The sequence below is a fragment of the Python bivittatus genome, unplaced genomic scaffold (genome assembly GCF_059951505.1).
Source record: "Python bivittatus isolate LINGU-HERP-01145 unplaced genomic scaffold, Pbiv_v1 ctg000020_np1212, whole genome shotgun sequence".
In the NCBI taxonomy this organism is placed as follows: Eukaryota; Metazoa; Chordata; class Lepidosauria; order Squamata; family Pythonidae; genus Python; species Python bivittatus.
Window position 1 is genome coordinate 88368226 of NW_028277030.1, and position 18607 is coordinate 88386832.

The 18607-nt window shown below is 37.0% G+C and overlaps 1 protein-coding gene across 2 annotated transcripts in view; it reads right to left on the reverse strand.

The window, feature by feature from the left end:
* Window positions 1–1980: 1980 nt before the first annotated feature.
* The window catches only part of SIPA1L2 (signal induced proliferation associated 1 like 2), a 95523-nt gene continuing 78896 nt past the window's right edge, over window positions 1981–18607 (reverse strand). The window contains exons 17-22 of one of the 2 annotated variants that reach the window (XM_015889666.3): window positions 17637–17856; window positions 15818–15949; window positions 12527–12580; window positions 11523–11640; window positions 8250–8331; window positions 1981–5122 (exon numbers count right to left, since the gene is read on the reverse strand). In XM_015889666.3, coding sequence (XP_015745152.2) covers window positions 4976–5122; window positions 8250–8331; window positions 11523–11640; window positions 12527–12580; window positions 15818–15949; window positions 17637–17856 — 753 coding nt within the window. In that variant the 3' untranslated portion in view covers window positions 1981–4975. The remainder of the gene's footprint in view (window positions 5123–8249; window positions 8332–11522; window positions 11641–12526; window positions 12581–15817; window positions 15950–17636; window positions 17857–18607) is intronic. The other variant, XM_007437304.4, reaches the window with a different exon arrangement.

Below are 18607 nucleotides of genomic sequence, written 5' to 3' on the forward strand. Positions count from 1 at the left end.
CTTCTCACTTTCAAATGACTTATCCATGAGGGATGGAGATCAAGTTGCGTCTAAGCTTGCAAGTCTAATGCATAGCTTATCCAATTAAAAAAAAATGCCTTCAGCAATTGAAGCAAAGCAGATCACATGACTTGAGTACAGTGAGATTGTCTTTCAAGATACAATTTAAGAAGAATTGTACTTGTGCTTTTGTGTGAGATTCAGTGAAAGAGAGGGCACACGCTAAGTAGAACAGGTAAACAGCATCATTACCACATATCCACCCAGCTCCCTTTCAAAACAGAAGAAGAAAAAGATACACCTACAAGTCTATAGTAAATTATTTCAGTACTCTGGTCTTAGACTAGCTGAAGCCTTTATTTAAATTTAGAGTTGGGTTTATCATGAACTTCCATTGTTACACATTTTTGTCTCACACTTTCTCATACATTAAATGCATCCTGGGCTAACACCAGACACTGCTGAAGCATTGGCGATTAGGGCTATGGAAAGCTTTGAAGAGCTGCTCTGCTTCAATAACATTTCAAGCAAAGCATCTTTTCAAAGCTGCTTTGTGAAAAGCCATTTGCTTCTAAAAGCAAAAAATTTAAAAAATTTAAAAATCACATTGCTTCACTTTCTCTACCTGGGAATTCCTTTCAGTCAATTTCCACAGAGGTAGCTTGAAAGGAAAGAATTGAGAAGAGCCTGTCCATCATTGACCAGGACCTCCATTCCTTGTTCCCATCAAAATGTGTCTCTAGGTACACAAAGTTTGTGCATTCCTGCCTTAAACTACAGTTTATAATAGTAGTAGCAGCAGTAGTATATTTTATTTATTAGTCAATCGACCATATCAAGGCATAGGCGTAGGCATCAGCCAGAGTAAGATACAGTAAAATGAAATAAAGTAAGGTACAGTAAAATAAGTTAAAATAGACTACACTGAGATAAAATAAATAAATGTAGTAAGGTAAGATAAAGTAAGAATAAAAAGTAAGATAAAATAGTATAAGATAAAATAGAATGCAGAGATATATAATAAAATGAACATTAAAATTTGAAAACAGTATGTGTTTAGGCAAATTCATCACCTTTGCATGCAGCCCCAATGTGTTCTATAAAATGTGCTTGCTGTTGGACACCCCTGACAGTTTACACTTTATAGACCATAATGATTGGGCCTGTACAACACATTCAGCCAACACCTAATAAATCATATTATGACTTTGCACAATGCGTGATCTGAGTCATAGTGAAATCTCAAAAAAGCACAAAAAGATTTTATTATCCTACTACATTTCAAAGCAAGACAGGCTCAAACCTTCTATCACAGAAGTCCTCAGGGTTCTTACACTGGCCCTGTCTCCAACCTTGGGATAGAAGCATGATAGTTCTTGCTGCCGTATCTTTTCTTTCAGGGTGTCCCTCACCAGGTGTCCTCCCTTAATTCTGGAGTGTGTGAGTGATAGCACTCTTAGAATCTGTGCTGCCTTTCTGGTGATTAAAAATCAAAAATGCAAAAAATGAAACCAATTCTATAATGCTGCTTTCTGGCCATATAGCATAAACATTAGAGGTTTTGGCCCATCCTTGACAGATAGACTGATCTCATAAGAGAAAACATTCTGGAGGACCATAAAGACCTGACTGTTCTTCCAGGCCTTGCATTAGGGTGATTGGAGCCCCTTGCAAGTTTTGTTCATACATGTTTTCTGTGTTCTTGGCTGGACTTGTCATTCTGTCTTTATTTTTATTCTTTATTTTCTCCTTATTCCATTTTCCTTGGTTTTGAATTGTATTGTATTTTATTCTCTTGGCCATATTGTGAGCCACCCAGAGTAATTCTGGAATTAGGCAGCGCCTAAATTATATAAATTGAATTGAATTGAATGAAAAAGAAAATTAATTTTTATTGGAAAAAGGAAAAATACATTAAAAAGCCATTTAAAATGTTAAATATGAATACAGTCAGTGGTGAGGAGATAAAAACAGAGCTCTTCAAATTACAGACTTAAACAACTCTCCAATGAGAAAATATGGAAGTTCTGCCCCTAACTTTAAAGAGAATATGTACAGCCTTAGGAGCTGCTCTTCTTTGTGGGGCTACATTTGCAACACTCCACATTCTTACTGTTTTTGATAAGAATATTTTTATTTAATTTGGTCAAGGATTAATTTTTTCCAGTGTTTTCTTTTGGCTTTTTTTGATAAAATACTTTGTGTTAGTCCATTGTATAAAATAGAAGTAGAAATAGAGGATTCCCTCTCAAATGTAAAATATGTTTTGAACATTGTTCTCCTCATATGTAGTAATGTTTATATTATGCATTTAACTCTTGAGCAGCCAGATACCAGAACCAGGGGAAGAGAATTGGCATATGATATCTGTGCTGCAAAGTTTTAGAAGACCACTAGATAGCAGCAAGCAGAGGAAACTTCTAACTCTTGACTGCCATCTAGTAGTTCTCTGTGATGGAATATATCTACGAGGAGGAGAGTGATGTGAGGCTATCAGGAGGAGAAAGGAGACAAGAGACAATATAGTCTGCAGGGGGAGCGTGGGAAGCAAAAGAGGTTCAGGTTAGCCACTGCCTAGAATCTCACAGGGTATATCCACTAGTTACTATAGTATAGATATGCTATAGTTCGGCAAGATTCTGTCTATAAGGTGTAAGCAAATAAAGGAACTGTACTAGACGGGGCTGTTTCATCATCGTTCTTGGGCTGGGCCTGACCTTGTCTGAAGTTTTGCAGCCTAGATATGGTACAGTGGTACCTCGGGTTACGAATTTAATCCGTTCCATGACTCTGGTCGCAACCCGATTTGTTCGCAACCCGAAGCAAATTTTCCCATAAGGTTCAATGTAATTACCGTTAATCCGTTCCGGCATCTGCGGACCACGCGTCAAGGGCAGAAAAACGGCCGCGGACCACGTGGCACGGGTGGAAAAATGGCCGCGGACCACGTGGCACGGGCGGAAAATGGCCGCGGACCACGTGGCACGGGCAGAAAAATGGCCGCAGACCATGTGGCATGGGCGGAAAATGGCCGCGGACCATGTGGCACGGTGGAAAATGGCCGCGGATCCGGTTCGTACCCCGAGGCGGAGTTTGCAAACCAAAGTAAATTTTTGCGGCCAGAGCTGGTCGTAACCCGAAAAGTTCGTAAGCAGAGGTGTTTGTAACCCGAGGTACCACTGTATACTGTATCTAAGAGAGAAAAAATGGGGTAAGTAGTCCTGAATCTAACTGTTGAGCAGGTGGGAGGAAGGTATCTTGAGTTGATACTACTGTGGCAAAATTAAGGAAGAAGTGGCTGTGTGACCTTCCTCTTCCCTTTCTTCTATGTGCATAATCTTAGTTTATATTTACAAAATGTCTGCATTAATACATTTGGAGCAGGATTTCTAAAAAGTAGCCCATGTTTAGAATGTTAAGAAAAATTATTAACTTTAAGGAAAAAAAATTAAAAGGCTAAAAATACAGAGAATCTCCTTTTAATATGTAGCTTTTTAAATTCATATTCTCCATCAATACTGAAATAGAAAACTTGAGTCAAAGATTTACAGGCCACTTCTGTGCATGTTACAGAGAAGTACATCCCATGCTATTCCTTGTTTGTATGTGTATGGAACTGGAGCATTACAATTTGCTTTCTCTTTTACTAAAAGATATTAAAAAGAATTTATTAAAGTATGAAAAATGAGTTGAAACCACAGCTCCTCAAACCGCTCAAATCTGGTATCAGATCGTAAGCAAAATCGAACTCAGACTCACGTAACGTAAGTGCTTGGAGAGTATCCAGCCCAACCCCTGTCCACTGCAGAAATCTACTACATATAGCGCTGTGTAGGACAATACAGTACACTATTATGCTGTTCTTTGTAACAAGAACCAACCGTAATGAAACCAGAGGGCTGTTCTTTGCGGTTGATATTTTAAACATTTATTTTTTAAAAAAACCAATGTATATTCATTTCAAACAAAACAGTTAAAATGTTAAAGCATACAAACACAAGTTGTGTACTAGCAGCATTCAATTGTTAGACTCTTCTAGAACTCTGCAGTGCCATTTTGGCAAGCTAAACACAGACTGTAGCTTGCAACCTCCTCCTCACCATAGTGCAGGTAAAACAAAAGCTTTATCAAATTAAAGAGGTTAAATAAGCTTAAATAAAGATGTTAAATACAAGTCACACGCTCAAAGCTTCTGTACAGAGATAAACAAATCTGGCATTATACAAATGATTGGCTGGTTCACACCACATAGGATTATTATAATTAGGCTCTCTATAACCATCTTTGCTGAATATGAATTATATAAAGTCACTGACAGTGAGCTGATCAAATGAGCCATTGTACAAGGCATGTGTATCTTTAGAAAAATCAGAACACAATTTAAATTCAGGCACCATTTTTTTCTGCAAATAAATAATTCCTAATATATCTGCATCCAAACTACTCTTAAACTTATCAGTGCTATTTTTATTAATAAACACAGCTTGGTGACTATTTAATTCTACTTCCATTCTTATTGCTATGACAATGTGACTGTGGAAATATCTACTGTACATACAAAAAATAGAGCACCTTTAAACGTGAAAGTATATGTCTACTTTCTTTATCTTACAATGCTGAAACCCAAGCTGCCATAAATTGCTTTAGCAACTTCACTGGAGCACCTGAAGGAGTGACAATAAACCCCAAATCATTCTCTTCCAGGCAAGTTCAAACCGGAAATATACTCTAAAATGTCTAAAATGACACCAGGAATGTACATTCATTTTCACAAAAGCAAATGTATGGCATTCATTCTCTTCTTCAATTGGATATAAAGATAGTTTCTAATAGTTTGTAGCTTTGTTCAAATCAAGAGGCCTGGGTGGAGATTATAGCCGAAAATGTAAAAAGGATTGAGAACACATTAAAATAATATTAGGCAAATTCAATATTATTAAGTGTTTTTCAATAGTGCTTTCTGAAAATTCAGATATTAGCATTTTTTGTCTATTGTATTGAAAAACCATTCTGTAAATTTTCTTAGTTGAGCAGCTGCTGTTTGTGATTCTTCTTGAAGTCTTATGTTATCTTGCCTCAAATGCTGGACTTCAGCTTGGAGAACAGCCTTGTCTTGTTTTTCCTAGATCACAGAAAAAGAAGTGAAATCATGCTTATATTCCATTCTTTTTGTAGCCATATAATGAACATACATATATTTACTTTATCTCCCTGGTCACAATGACAGCAGTGGAATTCTTATTTGAATCTCTTAATTTGCTTGATTTTAAAGAAGGTAGCCTTGCAGTCTAAACAAGCTAAATGGGACTAGATAATCAAGTTTCTATGTCACTGATAGGCTCATGCTATAAATCAAAAGAAATCATTTCACAAAAATATACATGACTTAAATGTGCTGGCAAACAAAACAAAAAACAAGATACAACTAGATGACCAGTTGAATGGTTTCTATTCACTAGGTTCAATGCAATCAATGCACTACTATTCAAAAAGAGCTGATTTGAAATATGGGGAAGAACAGGTATCAGACAAATGAGATGAAACAGCTTCCAAATAATATGTGAATACATCAGATTCATTTTATCAACAAAAAGGATGGGAAATGTTTTCGCATCCAGTAAGGGTTAAAAGAATATATTTGATATTATGATATATTATAAAATAAATGTGATGTGTTGGTAAGTGAGTAAGAGTAGGCTGTACAGTATTGAATCATATTATAGACAAATGTGTGCACTGCTTAATTCATATTTTGAGCTCCACCACAGGAGAATAACCAGAGTTAGTCACAGTAATTGCAATATGTTGACATGGTAGTTTGTTATGCATGGAACTGCCTTACTGTCTAGAATGTAAAAACCTAATATTAGAACTTCACTCTCTAATTCAGTACACTACTCTCAGAACATGACTGAGATTTTTTGGTATTAATTTTTTATCAAATTTAACAGGGATTCTGAAAACTATTTCATGAATGAATGAATATTTCACTTGTGTAACTAGATTTGATAGCAGTTTTTAACTTTTCTCATTAGAAGATGGTCTTAAGTTCAAATTAGATGCAACAGAAAATGTATATGCTAAGCAACTGGACCGACTGCAACTTGGAAGAGAGGGAAAGAGGAAGGGATACATATTTTTCAGAGTAAAAGGAGCCTATATTGAGTTGTCAGAGAAAAGGCTTGGGAAGGGTAAGTATGCCAGTTAATCTCCTTCCCATTCACTGCTTTTCTCCTTAAAAAAAAGAGACACAGGAGGACACTTCTTCAAAGGGTCAATTTTAACTAGCAATTCATGCCACCACTATGTCCCAAAATCACTCCCAGCCATTCCTTTTTATAAATCGTACAAGATATGAGTTTAGTTAATCAGATCTACTGCAGTCAGATACAGGGTGAGCTGTATATTTGTGAAACAGACCCTGTGTGTAGTCTGGGGGGTCCTCCTGGACTCACGACTCCTGCTCAAAGAGCAGGTGGCAGTCATGGCTAGGAGGGCCTTTGCACAACTTCATATTATGCGCCAGTTGCACCCATTCCTAGATCAGAGGCACCCTCTCAAAGTCACTCGTGCCCTGGTCACCTCCTGGTAAGACTACTGCAATGTGCTCTACATGGGGCTGCCCTTGAAGAGTATCTGGAAACTTCAGCTGGTGCACAATGCAGTGGCATGAGTGTGTTTCTAGTAGGACACATGTTACACCTTTGCTTCACGACCTGCATTGGTTATCAGTTTGTTTCCGGGTCCAATTCAAGGTGCTGGTGTTGACTTTTAAAGCCCTTCATGGCATGGGGCTGAGCTGTCTGAGGGACCGCCTCTCCTCAATTTCATCTGCCCATCTTACCAGATCCAGCAGAGAGGGCATGTTATGGCTTCCGTCACCTAGGGAGCTACCTTTAGCAGGCCCCAGATGGCAGGTCTTTTCTGCTGTTGTCCCTGCACTGTGGAATCTTCTCCCCCCCTGAGGTGAACTGGCCTCGTCACTGGTGAGCTTCCAGAGGTCCCTTAAGACTTGGTTATGCCAGCAGGCCTTGGGACCCCCCCAGGGAACGAGGGGATTAGTGAGGTGGTTCCCTTATTTTTAACATCCTTTTATTCTCTGTTTTATTTTGCTTTATATATTTTTAATGCATTTATTGACTATTTTTAGCTTTGTTGCATGCTGCCCAGAGTTGCCTGTGGTGAGGTGGCAGCTACGTATATAAATTGGTATCATCATCATCATCATCATCATCACCAGACATGAAACTTTCTAGGGGCTCAATAAGCTCTTTAGCTGATGTTATGGAATCATTCCTTCAGTGTTTGAAAAGATATTTGTGTTAATTAATCTTACATAAGAAATCAGAAGTGGAAAAGTCAGAAAGTACTGGACTTGTAAAATTTGTATGCAATCTCACTCACCATCATATGTAATTAAAAAAAGAGTACATCCGTACTTTCAGACCTCACTGACTTGGCACAATTTTTTCATAATGCTGTTAACGTACCAAGTTTAGATTTAAAACAATCTAAATTGAAAGTATTGAGTAATTAAATTGACACATCTTTTTTATGTATTTGCACATTCGTAATCCTGAAAAATTCTTAGATAAAGCAGAATGTTTCATATCCAAAGTAACCCTTATGTTAGCCCGTTAGCCAAGCTTGTAATGAAGGGAGGGAAATGGCTTTTGTTCCATGGAAGCAACGGGGCCGCCCAATCAAAGTAAGTCCCCCCTTCCACCAGGGCTACTTCCTGATTCACAAATGGTTATTTTAATAGAGTTGCCTTCTATGAAGGCAGAAATTGATCTGCCTAGGACAGTACCCGTATGTGGTTCACGAGAGACTCCACGGCACGTCCAGCTACTTGAGTTTATATTTGAGAATACATAAGTTGCCTTTCAAAAGAATTACTTTTGCGAGAAAGCTTACAATAAATACATGCTGAACACTTAGGAAACAACTAAACAAGTGTCAGATTTCCCGTATTTTGAAGGACAAAATGTGATTTGCTAAGTGGCCTGGTATGGTTTGAGGTCACAGCACAAACAGTTTCCCTTTTTTCTTTTAACTCATTTCTCCAGGGTTCGTTACCCTGTCTGCAGTAAGCTGACTCCACATTGCTTCTAACAGCAGAGCAGCCAGTACCACATGAGCACAGCGGGCAGATAACATGCAAGCTAGTGGGCTGGTCCTGGGCAGAAATCATACAGTCTTTTGATTCAAACAACTTGATATTAATGAAGACATTTATTTTTTTTTACCTTTCGAAGATCAGTTTGCAATTGTCGGAGGATCACTTCTAGCTGGTTTACTTTTCCAGTCAAAGTAGTAGGGCTATCCTCTCTACAAAATCAAATTGCACTTTTGGAGTTATTTCAAAATATCATACAGGCTTCCTAGTAAAACATTTCCATACAAAACATACACAACAACCGAGCAATAGATGTAATGGTTTCCAGAACCACACAAAAGCACTCAGGTTCTAATTCAAAAACATGTAAAGGAAAAGACCCAACCCTAAATGGGAAGGTTACTGAGATACATTCTCTGGGTGCAAATGCAATGCAAAGCAAGTACTAAACCCCATTCTCCTGGGGTTCTGGAAAAGCCCTTAAGACCTGGTTCTGGTCTTAGGCTTGGGCTTAATGTGTTTGTGGGGACCCTGTTGTGGTTTCCTGTGTGGTTTTATATTTTACCTGTTTTTGGATTTTGTAAGCCACCCAGTCTGCTGAAGTGGGCACCCATAAAAAAAATTAGATAAATAAATAATAAAAAAACACCATGACATGCCACAGCTCTTGTCTGGTTAATTAAAGGCTTTCAATTACTAGAAATCCAAAACGATTAGTCTTAATGACATAGTGAAATAGGGATTAATAGGCCCAGCTAGATGGTAAAGCCTAGTGAACCTTGGCTGATCTTGTGAAGCAAAGTGGTTTAAACCTAGTTAATACTTGGATGGGAGACCACAAGAAATACTAGGGATATAGGCTAGATTAGGAAGTAAAACAAAAATACTGGCAGAGGCAAGTCGCCTGTATATTGCCAAGAAAACTATGCAGATGTGCCGATGAAATCACTCAGTTTTGAGCTTGATTCAAACTGGACTTTACCTTTTTCTACATGAATGAAGAAAGTGTATTAGAACAATTGCAAGAAAGAGTAAATATATTTGCAAGTCATATGAGTAACAATGTAAATAAATTTATTGTGGAGGACAAAATCCAACGAAGGAGGTACAACTACAAACTTGAGAAACCACCAACACGATTTTTCTTGCTCCTAATCCATTACTGTATTTCCGAAAAGAAAGGAAGATTTTTTTCCCCCAAGTAATTTGCCTTTGCAATTGGTGGGATCCTTTGGGAACAGGTGGCATACAAATCAAGTAAATAAGGAAGGATATAAATAAATAGCTGAAATCATCATACTGAAAGTTGCAAGGAAAGTAGATGATTTCAAGAAGCTGCAAGTACCCCTACTGCTCACCAAGAGTAATGTAAGCAAGACAAGCATTGCTGGATCCTTCCTTGAGAAGACAGAGAGACAAACAGAGAGACAGATATAGCTGCCGAACTCAATTTTGTGACTGGGGGTGGATCACAACAAAAAACATAAAAACAAGAAATAATAAAACAACATTACAACAAAACTGAGTGGCCTAAAATATAATCCAATCCAATCATGCATCTCAGGCTTGCTAAGATTGGTTACTGTTGTGCTTGCCTAACTGAGATTACACGAACAAACGCAAGAGAACAAGTGATGGGGGGAGGAAGCAAGGGAACAGGAGGGGAGCAGTCAAATTGGGAAAAGCAAGTACTGTGAACACAAAGACAGGTGAGGGCAAATATGGAGGAAGAGACTGAGGCTGGACCTTGTTACCTGTGTATATGCTGTATGCATGTCTCACTCTGACTGTGGCAGTGAAGGAAAGAGGATGAGTGGGAGGGGAAGAATTCGAAGAGCCAAACATTTCACAGCTATACTGCTTATGCAAGTGGCCAGTGTTTGTCTGAGAGGCAAGGCGAGGACACAAGAAAGTGACTGCATAATTGGCAGAACGTGTAGAGGCAAGAGGTGGGAAGGAGCTATATTTCTACCTGTCACATTCTTCACCTTTCAGAACAGAGGAGGAGGGCAGAGAGGAACATATGGCTTAGGCCTATATCTACTGGAATCAGTTTGTGTCACCTTCGCCGAAACACTGGCTGCTAAGTTCATTCTGGGTTAAGCCACGATCTACAATTAATAACAACTTGCTATTTATTAGGATTATGCAGTTCTTTGGATTTGAAGACAAAGAGGTCTGCTGGACTGCACAAGAGTACAGGTGTAGCATCTGTTTGCAGCTCCTTCAACAAGGGTGTCTTTTCATGGGATTGTGCAGTAGCCGGGGAGAACCTGACATTTTCCTGCAGTCCTGTTACTTATCAATATGCTCCTACAACAAATTGTTGACTGGCAAGAACATGTGCATTTTCTTCAGCTAAGGTACCATAGAACCATTCTAAGTGTTGTCCCAGAACAAAAATCTTGCCTCTGGATTAAAAGATTATGTGGCATCAAGTCCATGTCCACTCTCTCTGACAACACAGAGAGATTTTCTTCAGGAGGATCTGTCCCCATCCTTTTGAATTAATATATATTAATTCAAAATTAATTACATATATGAAATCGGCAGCAGCTGATAATATTAATGCTCTTAGACCGTTAAATATATTGAATTCCTAACCATGAAAATCTACATGAAGCAGCATACATATAATCAAAGCTATTTTAGCCATCCCAGGGAATAGGATGATAAATTGGTAATCATTCCATTGTTAAAAATCAAGGTTTCAAAACTGGCTGAAACTGTGATGCCACTTCAAATGGTTTCCTGTATGTAAGTAAGTTTTGGTGGCATGCCTGTGGCTCCTGGCCCTTTTAAGAAAAAGAAATACCTGAACTGCTTGTAGCTCACACAGACTTCGAACAAGCAACTTAATACGTCTAAACTGCAGATACTACTTGGAGCATAAACTTAGTTACGCTTTCTCAAAGCCAGAGAAATGCAGATGTTGACTCCCACTTCTGTTCTGAATCTTTCTGCCTAAATGGATTATCCACATTAAAAGAAAAATAACAAAGGTAAAACATGGGATATTTATGAGATTTCTAGACCACCCACTATCAAAGCCTCTGAGCAGTGTACAAAAAGCAGCCCTATTAAAACAACAGATCCACCATAAATTAAATCATGATTAAGCTAATATTTAAAACATTACAAATTCAGACTTGTGCTGCATAAGTAAACGCTATGAACAGTCATTTGAAAAAGGTGTGTTTTGAAGTCTCCTTAAAGGCCAATGTGGAAGGCATTCCTTGTATCCTGTTGGAAAAGGAATTCCACATAGGCAGCCCCACTACAGAGAAGGTCCGCCCCAAATGGCATCCAGATGAACTGGCTGCTACTGGAGTTGGACATTCCCAAAAAGTCTAAGTAGTAGAATCACACAGGAGGAAGCCTTCTTCTTACATATTTTACGTACCCATTAGCATCAATGAAGTCTTTTCCACTGGTTGGACTTGAGCCCAAGGCTTGGCTATTCTCCAAACCCTGCATATGCTGCATGTCATTCAGGGTGCAAAAAGATGCCACCCTTTGATCTGGAAAGGTAAATACATAAGCAAATAACTAAAAAGGTAACTGAGAAACACTTTCAGAATGTAAAACTGATCAAGAGCTGTCATTATCTGAATCCAGATATAGCGAAAAAAGAAAATGCCTGCCACTATTTCTTTAAATCCTCATCCCCATCACTTGGATTTCCAGATGACAAAGCATGCTCGCTGCAGCTTCAGTGTTGCTGTAACTGACATTTATTTTCACTATTTATTACTAATTTCGTTTTCCAAATATTCACAGAAATTCTAAAACCACAACACTTTAAGGCAAAGCAGATATTTTGTAAGAAAAAAGCTATATATTTCATTTAAAAATATGGAATCTGATCTAACCTATTATTTTACTTGAATAAAGGAACTAATTACCTATACACTTGAAGTCAAACAAGCTAAAATTTCCACTATGATCTTATCACAGGCAGATCAGTTTTAGTCATAAGAAGAAAGCAGCCTACACCTATGATTTTTAAATTACTTCCTTTCCAAGGACAAAATACATGCTTTACTCTTTGGGAAATAAACTTCCCCACTGAAAGACATGCAGTGTGGCAGCCAAAAATATACCCGGTACTAAAAGAAAAAAAAGTATGGCACACACACATTCGTTATAGAACAAGAAAGAACAGAACTCTGAGCTTTTTCCATGCAACATTTTTATTCTGTAGAAGCAAAGGTCATTTGTTTGTAGACTGAACTCATTATTTGCTCTAGGGTCTCTAGGCCCAGGCCCAGGCCACAGCATGCCTTCCCCTCTGTTCTTGCAAAGACCCAAACCTTGCGTATAATCATGCAACCGTGCAAACATGTAAAAGCATATACGTTTTTTTTTTAAATAACATAATATCCAACAGTCTACCCAGATCATCACCTAGAAACGAAGTGTGATGACAGACTGGCCCAAGTTCTTCGTCAGAGTCAAAATCTGAAATAAGATTTAGAATTTTCCTATGAACAACAGAGTCCACTGAACTAACGTTGGATGACGGCACTTGTTATCCTCATGTGAAAACACTCAAGCTTGTGGAATTGACAGCATTATGTTGTGCTAACTTTACTGCAGGATTTCTAAAAAAACTGCTCAAACCATATTTTTCATCATCAATTCAGCATTGTCATGTTCTCATCTACAGATTTGGATTATTTAACAATTCTTTTCGTTAAAACCGTTGCAAAATATACCAGATAAAATGTGGAAAGAAAAGAGTAACAGTTTCCTTTTTCAGATATATTTATTATTTAGGTGACGTTAGAGAAAGAGCAACAAACATTTGCTAAATATGTTTGTTGTTAGTCTGGCTTTGAAGTGCAAGTATACCTGAACTTTTAGAATAAGAAACCGCATTTAGTTTCTGCATTCTGTTTTTTTTTTACAAGCCAGAATTTGTAATAAAAACACAACATGAGTAAATTCAAAAATGAATCTTCTCATTCTGAAAGAAAAAGAGTGAGAAAAGAAAAAGATGCCTTGCAAATTTATGAAATGCATAAACATACAGCATATTCTTTTCTCTTGCATATTTTAATGTTTTTAATTATAGGTAAATTATTTTAATCTTTCAATCTATAGTTTATTAGCGCATGTTGAGAACTGATAGGGAAGGCACAGTCCACAAAGCAATGTTCACTCGGGTACTTCGGTAACTTTCATTTTCTATCTCTCTTTGTAGCAAGATACGCAGCATTCGCTTTTGGTGTGTTTATTATTCCTAGAAAACTCTTCCATTTGCTTTATGTATTTAGCCTGGTTTTTGGGAGAAGTTGCTATGGACTTTTGAATGGCTGAATGAGCAATATCCAGTTTAAGGACCAATACATTGGAAGCATCACTAGCTGAATAATTAATTATTATTGTGAGCTATAATAACATAAGAGATCAGGTTTATAGAACATTAGTTTTAACACCAGAGATAGTAAAACAACTGCTGTGAAAGGAAAAGGCTAAGAAAAGGAAAATGGTGTGTGTGTGTGTGTGTGTGTGTGTGTGTGTGGAATACAAGGGACACTGTTTGAAGCTAATTTGGAAAGGAGTTATATAAATATAATTCAATATTAAAAAGAGCTGATTTGTGAGACATTTGTAGCTAGTTCCATCTGGCATCTCAGGGACTGATTACAAAACAGAATTCTTTAATTTTCATTGTATGCTATATTCTATTGGTTTTGTTATACTATAATGGCCTTAAAACAAAATAGCTACATTACTTATATCGGTCCAAAGCAACTAGAGAAAACTTATTATCAATAATATACTCGTTTCTTTAAGGCAAATTATACTGTCATGGAAGTTTTTTCATTGCTCATAAAGTCACTGCCTGATTTATGTCTAAATTGAAAATGAGTGTGCTACGCTGGTTAGAATGTTTAAATAGAAAGGAAAATCAAATTTTAAGTTCTAATTAAGCTTATGAAGTTTATTAGGAATTGCAGTTTTCCATTATATTAAATTCTCTTTTATGTAAGATCTACTGGAATTTGGGCAGAAGCAAATGCTTTGTCCCAAATCTGAAGGTTGGTCTCTCTCCTTTGTCATTTTAAATGAAAATAAAAGATAAACCACTGCATTTATATATATAAACTGAGTCCATTTATAATCATAGCATGCACCACTCAGGAATTTGCAAATTTCAGGAGAGGCTTTTTAGAAGGTGTATTTCTTATCATGATGAAAAGCAAGCAAGAAACCCATTGCACAAACATCCTTCTATTCATACAACTGTGAATCTAATCCACCCTATTCAATCAAGACAATTAATTTAAACTAGGCATGTGGAAAAGTACAAACTCTGTCCTGAATCAAGTCTGCAACATTTCAAGACAAAACCTAGAATATTTAGATGGGTGCAGGGGTTAATTAAAAACAATCTCTTTATAGTATGCCTATGTTTTATTTTTTTTAGGGAGGAGGGTATTTTAAACATTCTTACCTTTTAATATTTTAGTTATCTTATAAAATTTAATAAATGATATGTTAGAAGACAAAGTAGGAGGAGAGCCGTCTTAGTCTATGGTAGCAAAATATCAGGAATCCAATAGCACCTTTTTCAACTAACATGTTTTAGAAAGCTTATGCTTTTTAATACAATGTGTTAGTTGGAAAAGGGTCTTTCCAACTAGAAGACAAAACTTTTAAAAAGGTTTAAAGGAACCATATTAAAAGGATTTGCATATATATATATATTTGAATGTATGTATGTATGTATAAAACCAACATGAGCCAGAAAGATACAAGTAGTCCTCATTTAACAACTGGGACTGGCAACTCTGTCACTAGGTGACATGGTCATTAAGTGAAAGATCATGTGACCACACTGGACTTATGATGTCAGTTCCGATGCAGTCATTAAGCAAATCACCAGCAATTGTTAAGTGAGCCATCATGTGACCATGACTTGCGATTTTACTGCCAGTTTCTCCATTGACTCTACTTGTCAGAAGCCGGCTGTGAAATTCACAAATGGTGATCACATGACCATAGGACACTGTGACTGTCATAAATGTGCACCAGTTACAAAGCGCCCGAATCGCAATCATGTGACCGTTGGGATGCTGTGACAGTTGTAAATGCAAGGACCGGTAATAAAGTTGCTTTTTCAGCACTGTCATAACTTACAACAGTTGCTAAACAGGGCAGTTGTTAACTGAGGACTATCTGTATTTTAAAAGTACACTTCAACATTCAACTTGTAATTTGACTTAAAACTGTAGGATAATATTTGTCTGTCCGTCCATCCATCCATCCATCCATCCATCCATCCATCCATCCATCCATCATTTCTGTTCTGCTATCTATTTATTAGCTTTATTATGGTATAATAGAAACTGGCTATGTTTAGAAAGACTATTTTAGAAAAGCATTTACCTGGAGGAGCAAGTAAATCAAAATTAACTTTTAACTAAGGTTATTTCTTACCCTTGTAGCTGTATTCTTGGCCTTAGTCCACTATATCCCCTAGCAGCACTCTGATAGTTCATCAAACCTATGTAATCTACCTATCAACTGGAAGTTCCTGATTTAGAAATGGAAAGCTGATGAGTTAGGAGAGTATGCAAGAGTTGCCAAATTATCAGATGTTTTGAATGCTACTTCTTCTGGTAATAACAGGAGTGTTGCATCTTAATTTGTGCTAACTTAGCAGCAATGATATTGATCACACATTACCTTCAAATGCTTGTGCAGCATCAACTAAATTAGACCAGTCTAATCCTGTTGCTGTATCTGGAAGGGGCATTAAGCCAGGATCATTGAATCTTGATTTGTCAGATAAAGATCCATCTGAGAACCACAGTTCATCTATATTGAAAAGAAAAGTGGGCTTTAAGATGATTCTTAATAGGTTAGAAAAGAAAAACATTTAAATATCTAAGCATCAGGCAAATGCTACAAATGGGCCCATTACAGAGCTGTGAAGACTATTTCATAGAATTCAAACAGCTGCTTATTTTTCTGGAAGAATAGGATGAAGATACAATATAAGTATAGTTTTCAAATTACAGGAATAATCTCATTTTATTCTTCATTGGTCAGACTGAATACAGAAAAAAGAGGTATTATTAGTCTCAGAATCTGCACCAGAGTTTGCATGTAATTGGATGTGTTGCTCCTGTGCTTCAGTGCAAGTTTATGCAATTATATTTAGTGTACAGATGTTTTTGAGCTGGTTGACTTGGCAATTGTTATCTATGCCTGAGTTTGTCACAGATTTCCAATGCCCCTGGTTAAACTGAATGTGACAGCTGAAATAATGAATGCCACATATTTATCATTCAACTATTCTTGTCAATTTCTTTTTATTTGCCTTCTGCTGTAAATTTTCAACTGACTGAAGAAAATCATCTAATTTTCATATCATATGTAATATAATTTCAAATAATACCTAGAGACCAGAAGTGTTTCTTCAGGTTTGTTCAATTTTTGAACAATTCATTTTACTTCTAGCTCCCCTTAACAAATGGTGAATGCAGCTGAGATTGAGAAGTGGCAAAAATACACCTCATACCAGCAGAATACACCCATGGAGTTTGTACTACTGGTAGACAAAACTTGTACCCAAGACTATGAATATTATAAACAAACATAATTTATATCCTTCATAATATTCTAAAGCTTAGGCTATTTTGAGTTAAGGGCCACAGTGTAGATAGAAAAAAATAATTTTAATTTGAAATTAAGTTTAAAATAAGTTTAATTTGAATTAAACTTTAATTTATTGAGCCAGTTTGATGTAGTGGTTAAGGCACCAGGCTAGAAACCGGGAGACCATGAGTTAGTCCCATCTTAGGCATGAAGCCAACTGGGCGACTTTAAGCCAGTCACTCTCTTTCAGCCCTGGGAAGGAGGCAATGGCAAATCACTTCCACAATGTTGTCAAGAAAACTGCAGGGATTTGTCCAGTCACCAGGAGTCAACAATGACTCGAAGGCACACACATACACAAAACAAGTTTAATTTAAAATTAATTTAAATGCAGTTAGTGTGATTGAAGAAGAAACTTACAATATTTTATATAAGAGAAACAATCACATTTAAAATTATAAATGAGCAACTACCTCTGGAGGAATCCAGAGGCTGTACCCAAAGCTTGTGCCTCTCTGATCGAATAAATATATTATAGGGAACAGCTGTAGCTCAGTAGAGTTTCACATCCTTTGTTAGCTACAGGGCACAGATTTTAACATAACTGATTTTAACTGAAACCCTGGACAGCCATTTCCAGTTAGTGCAAGGGAGTTGTGAGGGAGGGGAATGAAAAGTATCAAGATGGGAGGTATGACCGTGCAATCAAAGGGATGAAGCTTTGATTGTGCATTCACGTCTGCCATCTTGACTCTTTTGAACCCCCACCCCAGATGTCCCTGGCTAAGTGAACCAACTGCTCCTGTGAATATAAAGCAATTTTCTATGTTTCATTTAGAGGATGTGTTGCCAACTGAAAATCGAATATAAAATCAGTATCACACATACAAACAGACACACTTACGTCGCAGATTTCCAATACCATTGGTTAAACTTGTTCTAGAAGGCAAGGTGCTGTGATAAGGTGGCGTAGTGCTAAACAAAATATCATTTGGCAAAGCTTGGTCTAGCATTGAACTCCGTGAGCTAGCGTAGGAAGATCCTCTCCGATTACTACATATGCTCTCATCAGAAAGAGTACGATACAATGTCCTCCTTGGAGACAGGTGGCCATAAAATGAAAACTAAACATTTTAGGAAAATAAATTAGTAGACAGACTTGAACAGTTGTCATGATGATGATGAAATTATTAGTTCACACAAAATTAAGCCTTATTCTAGAGCTAGCGTCTGTTTAATATCCCTTCACTAGTATCAGAAACTAGACTGTATCATTTTAGTAAAGGTCTTGCAATTTTCTCCTGATATACAAGCATGCCCCATAATGCATTATTAGAAACTAGAAAGTTATATTAGCTCCAAAGGCTTAAATGGATCATGCAGCCACTGTTAAATATTAATGGGAACATTTCAGAATTATGTTTTCATGAAATGAGTAAGGCTAAGTTTTAATACTGAATCAACGTAATTAATTCTACATGAAATTCAATACAACCCCAGAATAATACAGAAAAAGCCCAATGTGTTTTCTACTTCCTAAAAATATTATTTATTTATATTATATTTATATTTGTGTAAAGAAATCAGCAGCTTGGAAATAGAAGACCTTTACCATTATTTTATGTATTTATATACCACTTCTCATTATAAAAAAACCAAAACATTAAACTAAGTTGCAAAAACATTTCAGGGTGAAACTGAGTAAAGTCAATGAACTGAACAATAAATGCTTGGGGGATGCAGACCATGTCCAAGGAAAGTCAATATAAGAAAGTCAATATTTTAAAGAGTCTAAAATACATTACCCTAGCATACTGAAAAGCGGAAGGAAGCTATTAGGTAGGGTAGATGCCACTGCTGAGGAGGTCTGTCTAC